Source organism: Schistocerca cancellata, chromosome 10 (assembly GCF_023864275.1).
Source record: "Schistocerca cancellata isolate TAMUIC-IGC-003103 chromosome 10, iqSchCanc2.1, whole genome shotgun sequence".
NCBI classification, from domain to species: domain Eukaryota; kingdom Metazoa; phylum Arthropoda; class Insecta; order Orthoptera; family Acrididae; genus Schistocerca; species Schistocerca cancellata.
In genome coordinates, this window is record NC_064635.1 from 116413486 (window position 1) to 116431432 (window position 17947).

At 38.9% G+C, this 17947-nt stretch overlaps 2 protein-coding genes across 2 annotated transcripts in view; one reads left to right on the forward strand and one right to left on the reverse strand.

The window, feature by feature from the left end:
- The window catches only part of LOC126106653 (centrosomal protein of 164 kDa), a 675221-nt gene that overhangs the window by 324609 nt on the left and 332665 nt on the right, over positions 1-17947 (forward strand). The gene's annotated exons all lie outside the window — the stretch shown is intronic.
- Positions 14503-17009, reverse strand: LOC126106655 (cell cycle control protein 50A). The gene has a single exon (XM_049913017.1). It carries the CDS (start codon positions 16650-16652, stop codon positions 15555-15557), a length of 1098 nt encoding a protein of 365 aa, XP_049768974.1. The 5' UTR covers positions 16653-17009; the 3' UTR covers positions 14503-15554.

Here is a 17947-nt window from a genome sequence, read left to right on the forward strand (position 1 = left end):
TGTCACTGGATGCGGATATGGAGGGGATATGTGGTTAGCACACCGCCCTCCCGGCAGTATGTCAGTTGTCATCCATTGTCAGTTGTCGTGATCAGAGCTGCTACTTCTCAGTCAAGTGGCTCCTCAGTTGACTTCACAAGAGCTGAGTGGATCCATTCAAGTGCTAGCCAAGCCCAATAACGTTTAATTTCGGTTATCTGACAGGAACAGACGTTATGACTGCAGCAAGGCCATTGCCAATAGATAAATAGGGGCAGAAAAAATTTTGGGAGGAAGAAAAACTTAAAAAAAGATACTAAAAACAAAATATTAAAAAGAGGGGCAGAAACAATGATAATGCTTTTCTTCAGCATTTACCTTACCTGTCAAAGTGCCCACCAGTGACCAGCATTTGTCAATCCACAATCTTTTCTATATTTTCGTATAACCAAACAGCATGTATCGTGGGTGGGGAAGGGGGCTGGGGCGGGTTTCATGGCCATTATGTGTATATTCTTGTATTCATCGTGGTCTGTAGAGCCCATCGACAATGATAACCTTCAGGGATGGGGATGAGCCAAGGTATACTTTAAGAAAAGACAAGAAAATCTTAGAAACTTGATCTGTATACCGCATTTACAGTAAACTACCATTATACTACTTAATGCTATTATGCTTAAATTTAATAGGGTAAACTAGAAAGAGAGCTACCACTTTGTAAGAGCTTGCTGGCTCATGAGTTACGCAGTATTGTTACTGCTATTAGTAGCTTAATATTTACTCTCTTACAATGGTACTTTTCAAAGAAAATATGTATGGCTGTAAAGACTGATGCGAGTCCTGTTTATAGTACATTAGTATTTGTCTTACAGCTTTACAGCAAATAGTGCTACTTGCCACGTAAGTAACTCATTTTTTCAATCCTTGAATCTAAATTTTCGTATACAGAAAGAGCGACAAATCCACTGCCTTTTCATTATTGCGTGTATTATCAGCTTTATCCAATGTGTGTTCTTTGTAAACAGTCTGAAAACATTTCCCTGTATCAATGTGAATTTTCCACTAAATAAAAAATTACAAGGAGACAGAATGGCGTCAGTTTATTTCTTCTTCACTAATAGTAGATTCCATTGCAGAGTTGGGAGAATCTGTGAATAATATAAATTATGTTCTGTATAATCTGCAGTTTTAAGTACCGGTGGGTAGTGTTTCTGAAATGGAGATTGGCAAGCAGCCCACTACTTTCTTGCGAGGCTGAAAAACTGCCTAAATCCTTACTTAGACTGATCAAGGATCTGGCACTTGGACTCAGTCTGTATCTCAATTACCTCAGTGTTTTCTCTGGCAGTTGGCAACACTGAGAAATGCCCCACATAGAGTCACTTTTTTCCACATGCCTCTTTTTTGTAAAATTAATATATGGTATCTAAAACACTACTGTTCATCTAATTTTTCTTTATATTACAAACAATGGAAAATCCAGGATGGAATTTAACAATATTAGAGAAGGAAAGTTGTTACTCACCATATAGCGGAGATGCTGAGTCGTGATAGGCACAACAAAAAGATTCACACAATTACAGCTTTCAGCAATTAAGGCCTTTGTCAGCAATACACACACACACACACACGTCTGTAGTCTCAGATAGGGAGGGATAGTATGGTGGGGGTGGTGGAGAGTGAAGTGCTGTAGTTTAGATGGAGGGCAGAAGAGAAAGTGGGGAGGGGGGGGGGAGGGAGGAAGAAGCGAAATTAAAGAATGAAATTAAAAGACTGGGTGTGGCGATGAAATGATGGCTGTGTGATGTTCGAATGGGAACAGGGATAGGGCTGGATGGGTGAGGACAGTGACTAATGGAGGTTGAGACCAGAAGGGTTACGGAAACGTAGGTTGTATTGCAGGGAAAGTTCCCACGTGCACAATTCAGAAAAGATGGTATTGATGGGAAGGATCCATATGGCACTGGCTATGAAGCAGTCATTGAGATGAGGGATGTCATATTTGGCAGTGTGTTCAACAACAGGGTGGCCCACTTGTGTTTTGGCCACAGTTTGTTGGGGGCTATTTATGTGGACAGACAGCTTGTTGGTTGTCATGCCTACATAGAATGCAGCTTAGCTTGTAAATCACATGACTGGTTTCACAGGTAGCCCTGCCTTTGATGGGACAGGTGGTGTTAGTGACCAGACTGGAATAGGTGGTGGTAGGAGGATGTATGGGACAGGTCTTGCATCTAGGTCAATTACAGGGGTATGAGCCATGAGGTAAGGGATTGAGAGCAGGGGTTGTGTAAGGATGGATGAGTATATTGTGAAGGTTCGGTGGATGGCGGAATACCACTGTAGGAGGAGTGGGCAGGATATTTTTCATTTCAGGGCACACTGAGAGGTAATTGAAACCCTGGTGGAGAATGTAATTCATTTGCTCCAGTCCCGGATGGTACCGAGTTACGAGGGGAATGCTCCTCTATGGCCAGACTTTGGGACATGGTCGGAAACTGGAAAGATAAGGCACAGGAGATTTGTTTTTGTACAAGGTTGGGAGGATAATTACGGTCAGTGATGGCTTCATTGAGACCCTCAGTATATTTTGAGAGGGACTGCTTGTCACTGCAGATATGACGACCACGGGTGGCTAGGCTGTATGGAAGGGACTTTTCTCTGTATTTCCTTTCTGTTGTGTGTAATAAACACTAACATGACAAGGTAGAGCATGTTTGGCAGCATCAAACACAGAGGACAATGCTTAATTTTGAATGTGCATCCAGCAACGGGCACAAGCACAATAGACAGAATAACAACACTAGTGCTCAACTTGTCATGCGGTACGGTAAACTATCTGTTGTTACTACCTATCCCACCACAACCCACTCATTTGTGCACAGCTCTGTAACATTCATGATAATACATTCTTTCATACTTTCCTGGTAAAACAGTTTCACATTAAACAGTACCAGAGAAGGAAAGTTGCTACTCACCATATAGTGGAGATGCTGAGTCCCTTGATTGTTGCTTTCAGACCTAAGTTATCTACTCATCTATTTTTACCAGGCATCACATTGCCCTGGTCCTTCTTGTGGCAATAATTCTCTGTCCATCATCATCTCATACACTTTCCAGCTGCTGGCCACACATTTCTGGGACATAAGCCTCTCCATTGTCTTCCCTCTTCCCGCTATCTTCTGGTTTCCATCTTCAATCACTCTTCTTCTTTCTTTTGCATTCACTCCTTCCAGCCACATGTCTTTTGTCACCCTCCTGGTCTTTTTCCCTTCCCTTTTACCTCTTGTATCTTTCTTCTCATTCATTCACTTAACATGTCCACCCCATCAGCACCTCAATTCCTCTATCTGACCCTGTAATGTTTCCTCCTTCACTAATTCCCTGATTCTCTCAATGCTTAACTTGTCCATCTTTGTCACTTCCATACCACTTCTTACTAGCTTTTATTTTGCTTGTCTCTCTTCTTTTCATTACCCACATATCTAGTGCATATATCACAAACAGAACATAATGCATCCAATATGTAAATTTTGAGAGGCATCCTTGCTCCGCATCAGCTTCGTAAACACTCTTCTTCCTGGTTGTGATGATAATTTCACACTTACTGGTTCTCCATAAAATTCTTATGTTCCTTCTCATAAATATTCATCTAGCAGTTTGTAAACCCACCCCCCCTAAAAAAAAAAAAAAAAAAAAAAAAAAAAAAAAAAAAAAAAAAAAAAAACTACCTTACATTGCCAAATTGACAATTCATTGATGCTTCGGAAAGCGTACTGTATATTTTTTCCCTCAATTCATTTCAGTACCTCCTCATTTCTTATTCAATCTACCCATTAGTCTTCAGCATTCTTTTGTATCACCACATTTCAAAAACTTCTATTCTCCTCTTGCCTGGATTGTCTATTGTCCATAACTCACTTCCATACAGAAAATTATTTCTAATATTGTACTTAAATTTATGTTAAATGTTAACAGATACCTCTTTTTTAGAAATGCTGGTTTTCAATAGCTAGTCCTCATCTTCTGTTATCCCTGTGTCAGCCATGATCAGTTACTATGTTTCTCAAATAGCAAGACTCATCAGATACTTTAGTGTCTCATTTACTAATCTATTTCTCTCAGCCTTGTGTGATTTAATTCAACTGCATCCATTATCCTTATTTTAATTTTGTTGATCTTCATCTTTTAATCTCTTTCACAGCACTAAACATTCTATTTAACTGCTCTTCAAAATCATTTGCGACCTCTGACAAAATTACAATTTCATCAACAAACCCAGTGATTTATTTCATTCTGCTTAACTGTAGTCCCTGCACCAAATTTCTCATTTGTTTCCTTCACAGTGTGCTCAGTTTACAGATTGAATAACATGGGTGGTAGTTACAACCCTGTCTCATTCCCTTGGCAAATACAGCTTCTTTCACGTTCTTTATCTTTATCTTTTTTTTTTTTTAGCTGCAGTCTCATTTCTGTACAAGTAGTAAATACCATTGCACTCACTGTATTTATCTTTACTATTCTCATACTTTCAGTTCACATTGTCAAAAGCTTTTTCCAATTCTACAAATGCTACAGACATATGAAGACAATATACTTCAATCATCTTTCCAGAGAACTAACAACTAGCAAAAAGACCTACAGTTATTTCATCCAGAACACTGCAAGAACACACATCACCAATGTATCTATGACAGTATTGAGAAGTCTTTCTTATAATAAATAATATCCACTAATTCATATTGAATTAACAGTGCGCACACACTGCAGTTTTGGCAGATTGTTCTGCAAGTTTACATGCACTCATAAATGCTTCTATCTTTCATCAGGAAATAGAAGCATTTCAGTATCATCCTTCCCATCATGCACAGATTGCAATATCCAGCACAGTACTGGTATCGAGCAACATTATCTGACTTGGTCAGTTGATACGCTATTATTACTTTGAAATAACTCATATTACACAATTTCATGTGAGCAAAAATGACTTCCTACTGCCAGAAGTAGACATTAGACCTCCTATCACTGGAAGTGGACATTAATGGTTGTACATTGAATGAAACACCCTGTATAAAACTCCTTGGGGGTCCAATTGGATGGCAAGTTAAAACCAAGTCAACAACAAAGCTAAAGTAATCAAAAAGCTCTGTTCAACTTATCAAACAATGGAAAATCCAGGATGGAATGTAACAGTATTATGTATAAGATAGTTACTACCCACCCTATAGCAGAGATGCTGAGTCGCTATCCCTCTCCTCCCTGCCTCAACCCACCTCCTTATGCCCCCCCCCCCCCCCACCTCTCCCATTATGCGCTGCTGCTCGCAATCTGGCTACAACTGCCATAGACTGTGGTTGCATGTGAGAGTTGCATTTGTGTGCATGTGTTTTGTCCATTTTTGATAAAGGCCTTGTTGCTCATTTTGTGAGTCTTTTTGTTGTGCCCGTCTGCGAGTCAGCATCTCCGTCACATGGTGATTAGCAACTATCCTTTTCATGATATTGTTTCAGTCCAACTTATAAGCATTTCTCATTCTGTTGACCTAAATACAAGAATATTAGCTTATTTTGCATAACTTCACTTCCTGTTGTCTTACGAAATTATCTTCTGGGATAGTGCACTTAAAATAAATAACATATGATCTTGGGAGTTTTTACACTGACTTCCCAATACATTTACTCTTTTATGGTTTTGTTGCTGATAGTAAAAATCAATTTGAACTGAACTGTATATACACATTCACCAAATACAGTAAAACACAAAAGCAGTTTTCATGTAGACTTTGACTTCTTGTCAACGGTTTAGAATCGAGCTATGTATGCTCATCATAAGTTGGTTTATTCATAGCTGAGTGTCGTGATCCCATTTCTTAAATAATTCAATCTTTGACTAGATGTCTCCATCTATAGTGATCTTCAGTTCTTCATATATTGCTTCATCCAATCGTTTACTTGCTGCTATTCCTCGTGGTCTTCTGTCTTCGATTTTGCCTCGCAAGACAGTCTTTCTATATATGCCTGAGGAACCGGACGTATCTTTGGCTAACAGATGAAGATAAACTTCTTGTGATGCTAAGTTCATGATAACGGATGCACTGATTCTCCTTGCTGTCCGTGGTATGTGTAGTGCATCATCTACACTGGTAATCAAGAAGCTACCATTTAATGTAAAGGAAGAAGTTGGGAGTTTCAAGCAATTCAATAGAAAATTGAGAACATAACTCACAACTAAACTCAAACATTGAGAAGTTCTGTTAACTATATGGCAAGCTGTAGTGATTGCTGTAAAGTTGCATGACACATAGTAACATACTGTACATTTCTCACTATTTAAAGTACAAGTAATTATTCTGTTTGAGAAGTATCAGTGCAAGCAAATAAATATTAAGCTACCAGTAGAAGTTACACCACAGCTATTTGGTATAACTGGAAAGGCAGTGATTTTCTTTCTAATTTAATCAGCTGACCTTAATTGTTGTAAATATAATAGCTTTAAGCAGTAAAGTCATAGTTTCTTGTTAATTCAGTGTACAAATTAGGCGTGTTTGATTTGCTTGTCTTCTGTAACTGTGTGTCATTACTTGTCCCATATATCTAAAGGTTCTCTTTTTGATGGGCTTCACAGAATATGAAGGAATTACAATGAATAGTACAAGTTAGAAGTGTGCACTGTGAACACTTGCTGCTGACATGCCAGTCTGAATGCTAAGCAGCATGATGATTTCCTCAGACTTCTTTACAAGGCCGGTTAAAAGTAGTGTGCCATCTGCCTCGTTGCGTAAAGGAAGGGTCGAAGCATTGAGCAGATCACATAGCCTGCCTACAGGGGTATCAGTTACTCTGCAGTGCCAGGTACAGTGCTTGCACCATGCATAAAACGCTCGGTATAGTTCCTGCATACTGTTGTTAGCAAAAACTATGCATTGAATAATATTTTTAGGTTTCAAAGTTTGTTTCTTGCCCAGTGGCATAGTTGTGGACACTGCTCAGTTATTATCTGGCAGTTGTATGATAAGCAGAATAACAATTTTATAATAAGCAAATACTAGTATAATAATCATTAATTGCCTCTTCTTGTCCTTCAAAATAGTGGTATTTATTATGGTTTGATGTATCATACAGTCCAAGTATTAATTGGAGAGTTTCCACCCATGAAGGTTAGACACTGTACTGCTGGGAGATGAATTGAAATAACATGTTTAACAGAAGGAACCTGGGTATTTGTTTTGTCAATTTCTTGGTTCTCTAAGAAACAAGATATAGTATGTTATGGTGGAGGTGGAGTAAAAGGCCACAGATAAAGTGACAGAGATCAAGAGTAGTCATGTCAGAGTAAAAGGTAAGTGAACAGACAAATCATGTATAATCTCTAAATATTATCTTTCTTTCCCCTGACCTCACTTTTTTTCCCCCCTCAGTGATAGGGCTGAAGCATGTTGCATTGGCAGATCACATAAAGCACATTTACAAAAGTGTTGTTCCCATGGGTAAGAGGTGTGCACTGCATTATGACAGTCCATTATCAGATCTGCTATCAGGGTTACCATTAACAAAAAAAAAGTTCAAGTGAAGTTCTCATGTAATCTGTAGTTAATGCAGAAGAAAATTAATTGTACTAAACAAAAACTTAATCAAATCTTACTGTTTCATATTCTAAAATTTCACTCATGCTTCCATTTTATCATGGCAATTTGTCTGTAAAAGCTATTTATCATACTTGTTAACATGAACTGCCTCTTCATAGAGAATCATATTATTTAGTTGGGTGGTACCTTTCCCATGGACAGAAATGGCAAGACAGAGTTGTCACTGACTTTGAATATGCCTTGAAAAAATGACCTACATGCACAAATTTTTGGCACTAGTAATTGCGCCCGTGGTACAGCTAAAATTAGCAGTGCCAGCCCATAAAACTTAGGTCAAGTTATATTTAAATTATCCCTTTTTAATAACACATTTGTTGATGGGGAAGTTTGTCAATGAATCTTTGAGTGAATTAAGCACAGCAAGTCCATTCTTTTGATTGGAAAAATCAGTGGAACAATTTGCAAATGCAGGGAAAGGAAAGTTGGCTCTGTTCCACTTATATTTAAAATGATCTGTGAGAGATATAAGCTGCAAATGGTTTAAGGAACTGTGTTGTTCATGTGTTTTTACAGGAAATCATTGTAAATAGCTCTCCTCAGAGTTGCATGATTTCATGTTTACTTCTACATTTTCATTTACCAGTGATCTCCTCAGAATCACAAAGTGGCGAGGTTCATGCTGAAGTTAACTCCTGCTGCTCCATTATGGGCCTGAAAGTGTCATTTTCTACTGACACTCTTAAACTTCCAGCACTTTATACATACTGTTAAAATTTGCAAGCATCCAAAGGAATTATGCACTTGTTATCACTTCTTGTTAAACATCTTAATAATACAGACTTGCAGCAGCAAGCCCATCAATAATGTAATCACCACCCTCTGCCCTCCCCCCAACAAGATTTGCATGCTGACACCCAGTAAGGGTGCTGATGATTATGCTGTTCAGGGCCACAAATCACCACCACCACCGTCTGTCTTCATACACACCTTAATGCTTCTACACATGCCCAGCTAACAGGTGCAGTTAGTATGCTGAGGTTGGCAGTAAGTGGTTGCTCTATAGGGTTGCTTTTGTAAATCCACTTCTCTGCACCACAATGTGTTTGTGTCACATACACCCAGCAGAACCATTCACCACAATGTAGCAGTACTCCTTGAACTGAAAAGAAGTATATAAATAAATAATATGAAAAAGAAAGCTCAAGGAAACTACTCTTGAAATGCCCTCACCAATTTTTTGTGGATGAACAATGCTTCAGCTAATGCTCCACACTTATGGTTAAGAAAGCATGATCAAGTGTATTATTGAGATCTGGTTGAGTAGCAGATTAAACAATAATTTATATTTTTAAAGATGAAAAGAAAACAAATTGCATTTTTTCTAACAAATATTTGTTTATCACAAACTTGCTTTTAGCTTATTGGGCAATCACCTGGAAATAAAAAAAACACTATTGTCTTAGAAATCTCAAACCTAGAAAACTGAAGATACTACTTACACACATTCATTGTGTCATGAGATTAGGCAGAAAAAAAGTAATATCTAAGCATATCATTCATGTTACATATTGAATATGTTGCAATAGTGAGTGGTTTGTACTTACTACAGTGTGGCACAGCTTTACGAGGACATACGTTGTTAGCAGATACATTAAAATGTACATAGTGCCCTACGTACAAAAGATATATTTCTATGCTGACATCACATGGTCTGTAATTGCTAACACAACACACATTCACATAAATTTGTTTTTCTTGTTTTTGCACTAAGCATTTTAAGATATTTGATACATAACACAAGTGACAAGAACTCGATTTGACAGTTTTCTGCTTAATGTTGTGACCAACAGTTCTCTGCATTTGTGATACCTGTAGTTTTCAGCGTGTGACTTCTTGCATACTAACGATGTTTGTCAACACTAGTCAGCTATCATGGCTTAGTAAACCAAAAGCTTGCTAGTACATTTGGTGAGGTGTGTCTACATTGAATACATTCACTTTTCTCCAAATTCATGCACGTAAGGAAAGAACAAAAGGAATGTGTGCCAACTGGCGGAGTGAATTACTTGCTGGTTTGAGCTGAAGGAGACTCATTGAAACATTTTGTCTTCTCGTATACCATTATAACAATTTTTTGGCTTTTCACTATCACAGCTTGTTGAACACTAATCCTCTGTACACCTAGTGCCTTCCAACAAATTACTTTGTTCCTCTGTAAATAGTAATAATCTGTAACATTATGTAAAATACTGGTTCCTTATTTAGATTTGTGGCTCACTGGTTCAGTGTAGAATCGTCAAGACTAATACTCACAGGGCTGCCTGGCTCAGTTCTAGACTGGTAAAATTTAATGTGATGATAAGCACTGGAAATTTCTTATTATCAGAAAAAAAATTAAGATGCACAATTGTTTTGATTTGGCATTAAATTTTAGATCATTCTGTAATTACCAAGAAAGCATGGTGGTGTTTAAACCAACCTTTGGCTAATCCACTTACGTACAGCTGTCAGTAACTTCTGGAAACTAGAGTAGCTATAGCAAAGCAGCTTTCTTTGTATTTATTCCAGTTTGTGAAATGCATGGAACAGTGACTCATTAATTTTGCTTGCCTGGCACAGTTACCAATACCATAGGAGAGACTCTACTATATAAGAATATTAAAAAGCCACTGTGTTGGAGTATGGCAATAGGAATTACTGGCAAACAAGGACAATCGTTCTAATATTTTAGCATAAATTTAATAAGGTGGAAGGAAATGGCAGACGTGTTGACTGGGAGTGAAATGTAGATGGTTTACAAAAGTGGTCACTTTTAAAATCACCATCTGATTTACACTGGAGAATGATTTGTATGCCTCAGTTTTGAGCAGTTACAAACTGTAGGTTAAAACTAAAGAAATTGCAAAAGGTGGCATTTTAAGGAGATGGGACATGGATAAACTGAAAGAGCCAGGGGTTGTTCAGAGTTTGAAAGGGAGGGTTAGGCAATGATTGACTAGAACAGGGAACAGGAATACAGCAGAAGATGGATAGGTAGCTTTGAGAAGTGAAATAGTGAAGGTAGCAGAGGGTCAGATAGGTAAAAAGACAAGGCCTAGTAGAAATCCTTAGGTAAACCAGGAGGTATTGAATTTATTGATGAATGGAGAAAATATAAAAATGAAGCAAATGAAAGGGAATACAAACGTCTAAAAAATGAGACTGACAGGAAGTGGAAAATGGCTAAGCAGGAATGGCTAGATGACAAATGTAAGGATTTAGATGCATATTATTTCACTGGGGAAAACATAGATACTGCCTACAAGAAAATTAAAGAGGCCTTTGGACAAAAGAGAAACAAGTGTATGAATGTCAAGAGTACAGATGGGAAAGCTGAAAGGAGTATACAGAGTGTCCATATATAGGGGAGACGAACTTGAAGGCGGTATTGTAGGAATGGAAGAGGACGTAGAAGAAGATGAGATGGGAGATATGATACGGAGAGAAGAATTTGACAGAGTACTGAAAGACCGAAGTCGAAACAAGGCCCCAGGAACAGATGATGATGTGTCTGAACTACTTAATAGCCTTGGGAGAGCCACCACAACAAAACTTTTCAATCTGACGTGCAAGATGTATGAAAAAGGTGAAATATCCTCAGACTTCAAGAAGAATGTAATAATTCTAATTCCAAAGAAAGCAGGTGCTGACAGGTGTGAATATAACCTAACTATCAGTTTAATAAGTCACATTTGCAAAAGATTAACATGAATTCTTTACAGAAGAATGGAAAAACTGATAGAAAACGACCTAAGGGGAAATCAGTTTGGATTCCGGAGAAATGTAGAGTACGTGAGGCAATACTGACCCTAGAACTTATCTTAGAAGACAGGTTAAGGAAAAGCAATCCCTGCACTTATAGCATTTGTAGACTTAGAGAAAGCTTTTAACAGTGTTGACTGGAATACTCCTGGAAGGTAGCAGAAGTAAAATACAGTAAGCAAAGGCTATTTACCGATTGTACAGAAACCAGGCGGCAGTTACAAAAGTCGAGGAGCATGAAAGGGAAGCAGTAGCTGAGAAGGGAGTGAAACATGGTTGTAATCCATCGCTGATATTCAATCTGTACACTGAACAAGCAGTAAAGGAAACCAAAGAAAAATGTGAAGAAGGTTGAGGGAGAAGAAATAAAAGTTTTGAGATTTGCCAATGACATTGTAATTCTGTCACAGACAGCAAAGACTTGGAAGAGCAGTTGAACACAATGATCAGCATCTTGAAAGGAGGATATAAAATGAACATATACAAAAGAAAAACAGGGATAATGGAATGTAGTCAAATTAAATCAGGTGATGCTAAGGGAACTAGGTTGGGAAATGGGACACTTAAAGCAGCAGATGAGTTCTGCTATTTCGGCAGCAAAATAATTGATGATGGCCAAACTAGAGAAGATATGAAATGAGACAAATTTGACAACATCAAATTTAGATTTGTATTAAGAAGTATTTTCTGAAGGTATCTGTCTGGAGTGTAGCCATGTATGGAAGTGAAACATGGATGATAAACAGCTTACACGGGAATAGCTTTTGAAAAGGGGTGCTACAGGAGAATGCTGAAGATCCGATGGCTAGCAGGGAGAAAAGAAATTTGTGGCATAACCTGACTAGAAGAAGAGATTGGGATTGGTTGACAGGACACATTCCAAGACATCAAGGGATTACCAATTTAGTATTAGAGAAAAGTATAGGGAGTAAAATTGTACAGTGAGACCAAGAGATGAATACTGTAAGCAGATTCAGAGGAACGTAAGTGGCAGTAGTTGTTTGAAGTACAGAAGGTTGCACAGGATAGAGTAGCATGGAGAGCTGTATCAAACCAATTTTCGGACTGACAACCACAACTACTACAGTTCTTGTCCGAGCAGTGTGACTAATTACATTGAAGAAATACTCAGATTGTAACATTAGAAACTTCAGTGGGTGATTTTACAAGAGGAATCATCTGTTGCACACAAGTCTACTTTGAAATTCTAAGAGTTGTGTGTTCATAGAGAACCCTAAGAATACATTTCTTTCAATTGTATAGATATCACAGATATTGGGACTCATACAGAATTGTGTGCAGGCATTTCCAACATAGCATCCTTTGAATTGAAAATGAGCAACAGGGTAAATAATGCAGGTACCAGGCATTCTCTACTAGGTTATTATTGTTGAAAAACTTGATTGTATACTCCACCTTTTTCAGAAATGCACTCAAATCATAAATTGTATTATTCCGAATCTACAAGCATGCTGTTATACTTTAAAAAGACAGATATCACATGCTGTAATAGCATGACACACTTCAAGAATTTAGCACCATTGTCAGGTGTTGTGGGACATACACCTGTATAGCACCATTCTCAGGTGTTGTGGGACATATACCTGTATTCTTTGGTGGCAGAAGATGTGTAGCAAATGTGTATCTGTGCATAAAATTAATCACAGGGTCACGAGGACAAGGGTGATGACTATACTAAAATGCAAAAACTACCCACTCTCCATACCAAGAATATTTTCGTGAAAAACATCTCATTTTGCACAAAAGACATTTAATTGAATGGTTTGTTTTTTCTGAATGTTTAACAAGCTTTCCTTGGGCTAATTTAGATTCCAAATATTAAGTTTCCTTCTGTCAGCATTTATACCCATTCACACACTGCACTGTGTAATGTAACTCACATTATGAAGGAGAATGTATAAGGTTATGCATTAACAGACAGAAGCACCTAATGAAGGCCAATTTTGCAAAGCACACTAGCAACCAATTATAAGTGGTAAGGTACACTCACTGTTTCTTAATTCATTACAAATTATATTATATTAGCAAAAAGCATCTAAAAAAACATCACTCTTTCTCTTACACAATTCAGCTTCTGTTTTTATCTACTACTCCATACTAACTATTTATGCAACATACCTGATTTCAGAGAACACTAGCAGTGGTATACATACTGGAAAAGTTAGTTCAGGTATGTTGGGAAATTCCATGCCAACTTTGAATAAACAGATTCCTCACAGAAACCAGCTGTGTCACCTACCTCAGAGGTTCTTGACTCTGATGAACAGCTCTTTTAGTAATTTAAATAACAATATCTGAATTATATCACATGTGTACAATGGTTACTTATTTCAACTACAGCAAAAATGGAAGCAAAATTAATTAGCCCTAATAACGGTGTCTTACTACTATCAGAAGTGTAGCGACGTACTGCACACATCGCTGGATACCAAAATAATACACATAGGCCTATTTGTAAAGACAGTATTAGCCCTGAGTTCATAATAGTTAAAAAGGGACTCATATAATTCATTAGTGCAGTGCAATGCCATCTCAACATTCATATTTCTGTCATCTGAATACCTGTGTGTGTGTGTGTGTGTGTGTGGTTTTTACTTTGCTTTGTTATTTACCAATACAATAAAGCTCACTGAAAAAACCAACACCTTTTCAACAGAATAGCATTCGACCTCTACAATTAAATTTTCGAAATCTTAAGTATGAAACAAGTCACTTTAGAAAACAATTACTGGTAAACTATCCAGTGGGTACAATGAGTGTGGACACTACTGTAAGAAACAAAGTGTGTTTCCTGAATGTTAGTAATTGGAAACCCTTGTTTTGATATTTGACTTCATCTGCATTATCCTGTATTCATTAATTCATAACATTGCAGATAGCATGCAGTAAACAGAAGGTACTGTATCTTCTTCTAAAAGTGATGACAAGAGAGCATGCTGCCATACAATTCACAGTGGTTTGCAGAGTATGGATGTAGATGTAGACAGACAGCACAGATATCTAAGTCCCTAATTCAACAGTTTCTAACACATTTGCCATTACAATCTTCGCATTTGCTAAGTTTTGCAGCATCTGGTAAATTATTTAGCAGCACACACACACACACACACACACACACACACACACACACACACACACTGCCTTGGCATTCTGCAAATAAACAATAATTTAACTACAGATCATAAACATCCGTCACATCAAGAATATGCATACATGAAACATACACTATTCAGGTTTTACTGTAAAATATCAGTAAACCAGAACTAGTTCAGATCTGATGCATGTGGTCTACCATATAAAGAATTTTGTAAGTTATGGGGAAAATATTAAGGTAATCAGACATTGCCTTGCTCTTACGAATAACAACATAAGATGGATGTAAAAAATTAAGTTTAATTGTAACAATTGACAGATAGTATTCAGTTATTGGTAACTTAAGTGCATTCAGTCAGTTGCTGTAAATCCTATGTAGTGGGAATATCTTATGTAGGCTTTGTGAGTATGACTCAGATTTTGTAATTTATTGCAAATACCTTAATTATTTTGCAATTTCAGCACAGTAGTCTCACTGACCTGTAGAAGTAATAAAGTTTTTCCCATAAATGTAAAAGAACCAAGAGATATAACACATGGCTTGTGACATTGTTTTATATTTTCAACAAGTATATTCACAAATATATAAAACAAAAATACACTATCAGAATTTCGAAACATTAAATTTCACTTACAAAATGCAACATTGCTGCACAGAGCAGTCTCTCATATATACAAACCATAAAATACTTAATACTTCTGTAGTAAAATTAAATACTTTGGTTGAGAAATAAAAGCTCTCAATCTTGCATATTTCTATCACAGAATGCTGTGCAGAACACGAACAACACACATTAGATGCGGGCGAGGTAGCGATGAATTATTAACATTCAACATTATTTAAACACACTAGCAAATAAATGGACTTTGCATCTAATTACATGAAATCAAATTTCATTAAGAGGCTGCTGCTTTTGTACACAGAGCACTGTAAGCGAGTTACTAAAAAACTGAAAGGCCTCCTGCAACTGCTAAAGCTTTGCTAGCACCACCGCGTAGGAAAAAACTCGCACACACAGAAACATCAATGAGATCTTCTGTTTTACAGAAAATTATGTTGCTGTCCACATTACATCTACTGATACGGAGTCCTGGGATTTACGTTTATCATCTCCGAGGTGCTCTTTCCACATTTTACATGGATGAACAGGAACACTATGCCCAGAAAAAGGCAGACGGATCCTACGACTATGTAGGCAATGCCAAGAAACGGATTTTTTCCACCTAGTAGCGACGTAGTTGATAATATCATGTATTTGGTGCCATTAAAGGCGTTTACTTGGTAGTTGTATTGAACTCTTAGAGTGTAGTTACCACGAGGTAGCCCATCGACGTAACCGGTTGCATTATGGTTGACGAGCCGGTAGAGCTTCCTGAACTCGGGCAACGCTGCAGTTCTCATCCACACAATGAGGTCCTCATTCTGGAAACCGTTGTTCTCCGGGTCGTCTGGATCGAGCTCGTAGACGGGTTTGGCCCAGCGGAGGGGTTTGGCGTAACCCTGGAAGGCTGCAGACAAGTTTCCGTTGGGTGCAGGTGGGTTGCGAAATTTGATTTGCTTGTCAGACGGCCAGGCGATTCCCTTGCGCAGCATTGGGACTTCCTGATTGTCCATCCGGTGTGAAAGAATCGTCAGTTTGTCACTGAAGAGTGAATTGGCGATAGCACCGCAGGGGGCTATAGGCATTTTGTTGGTAGTGTCGTTCGTGTAGTCGTACGGGCTGCAGTCCTTGGAGGGAGGCTGATCGAGTTGGCCCAACAGCTGGTTGTCGTCACGCGACTTTACGTACCGCCGGTGATTCTGGTAGAAATTGGACAGCCCATAGTACATGTACACCTTGCCGGCGAATTCTTCGGTGAGTGTGAAGTCCTCCTGACAGATGCACGTCCGGTTCTTGTCGATGACGTCGGAGCATCTTTCTGAGCCGTGTACTCGCTTGTCCGGCAGGTACTCCTTACACTCTGTGTAATCGAGTGTGAATTCCTTTACTTCGTACGAAAAGTGCAGCAGACCTATACCGACAGGGATGAAGGCGATGCCGATGACGAAGAACGTTGGTAGCACTGTGCCGGCTGTCAATATCGGCTGCCATGCTGCCAACCGTTGCTGTTTGAAGGCGCTGTCTGCAGGTCGCTTAGACTTCACAACCGCCTCGTCGATATTAGCCATCATGGGTGGGTCCGTGCTGTGCTGCGCACTTTAACCCAGAGAGGTAAAATCCACTTTACCTTCACTGTCTGTGACGCAGGCGAAGTTGTAGCCAGAATAGTGGGAACAACGCAGCAATTGTTTGTCACTGCACGCAAGTGCTTTCACCTTGGCCCCAGGCCAGATTTGGCACACTACTGTTTCCCTTTCTGATCTCGTCGCAAACACATTCACACGCGCCCGTACTAAATCAAGCACTAAGAACGACGTCTGTCACTTGGTTCAATTCGAATCTAGCACGAGAGGTAAACACGATACTGGCATGCATTCGGCAGCACGGCATTCACGTTACCTTGCAACGCCTCCCTTCGACTGACGCGACCTCACTCTTCTGCGCATGCGCAATGGCTGCAGCGGTTCTGACGTCAATATCGCCGATAGGGTGGGGGGGGGGGGGGCAGCATACAGCTGTCCCTACATCTTAAGCGCTAGCGCAGGTTTGCTGCTGGCTAATAACTAACGATCGGCAATTATCGGGAGATGTTGAGCAGGAATGTAACTCCGTTCTTGATTACGGAGTGCTAGTTATCGTGCCCAATTTATCCCAACATACGACATTTATAACCGAAAAGCCAGTAGTGCGTTATTAGCTAGCGCCAAATACTAGCATTTGCCTTTATTCAAGTCTTTTGCTGATCTGTTAATTGTCGATTTGAACATCGATGGATGAGTCTCACTGACGTCACTTTACAAGCAGGAAAAAGTGAAAGTGCAGTCGGTGTGCATGGTCTGACCTCAATTTGCTTTTCCTGCCAGTGTTGAAACAAACAATGCAATAGTACTGCTCCTATGATAGTTACTAGAAAAAAAAAGAAAGAAACGTAGTCGTGTAGATCAAGCACATATAATTTTATACATCGAATATAAAGTACTCGGGTCAGCTTGCAGCGTCAGTGACGGATTATGGTTTCTTGCTCTCCTACTGAAAAGACCCCGCAAGGCTGGAACACGTGATGTGGCGCAGTTTGTTGTGCCACTGTGTTACTTCAAAGAATTTTAGCTTCCGACTATAGGCAACAATTTCTTGAAATAGTTCTAGTTAACCGCGAATTTTTTGTCCTATAAAACCTCCACGAACGATTTCGTCATTAATGTCGTAGGGGCAGGGTTAGAAGGCTGCAGTCATGATAGGAAAAAAATTCCAGAAACCGACCTCACTTCCTGCCCCGCAAGACGCATACCAGCCGTATTAATTCAGCGTCAGTTTGTAGAAAGCCGAAACAGGTAATGGATAATGGAAATTGACAGTTATATCCAGA

What these genes read in the sequence shown, in the direction of transcription:
- LOC126106655 (XM_049913017.1), bottom strand. Translation starts at nt 16,652, where the DNA reads ATGATGGCTAATATCGACGAGGCGGTTGTGAAGTCTAAGCGACCTGCA.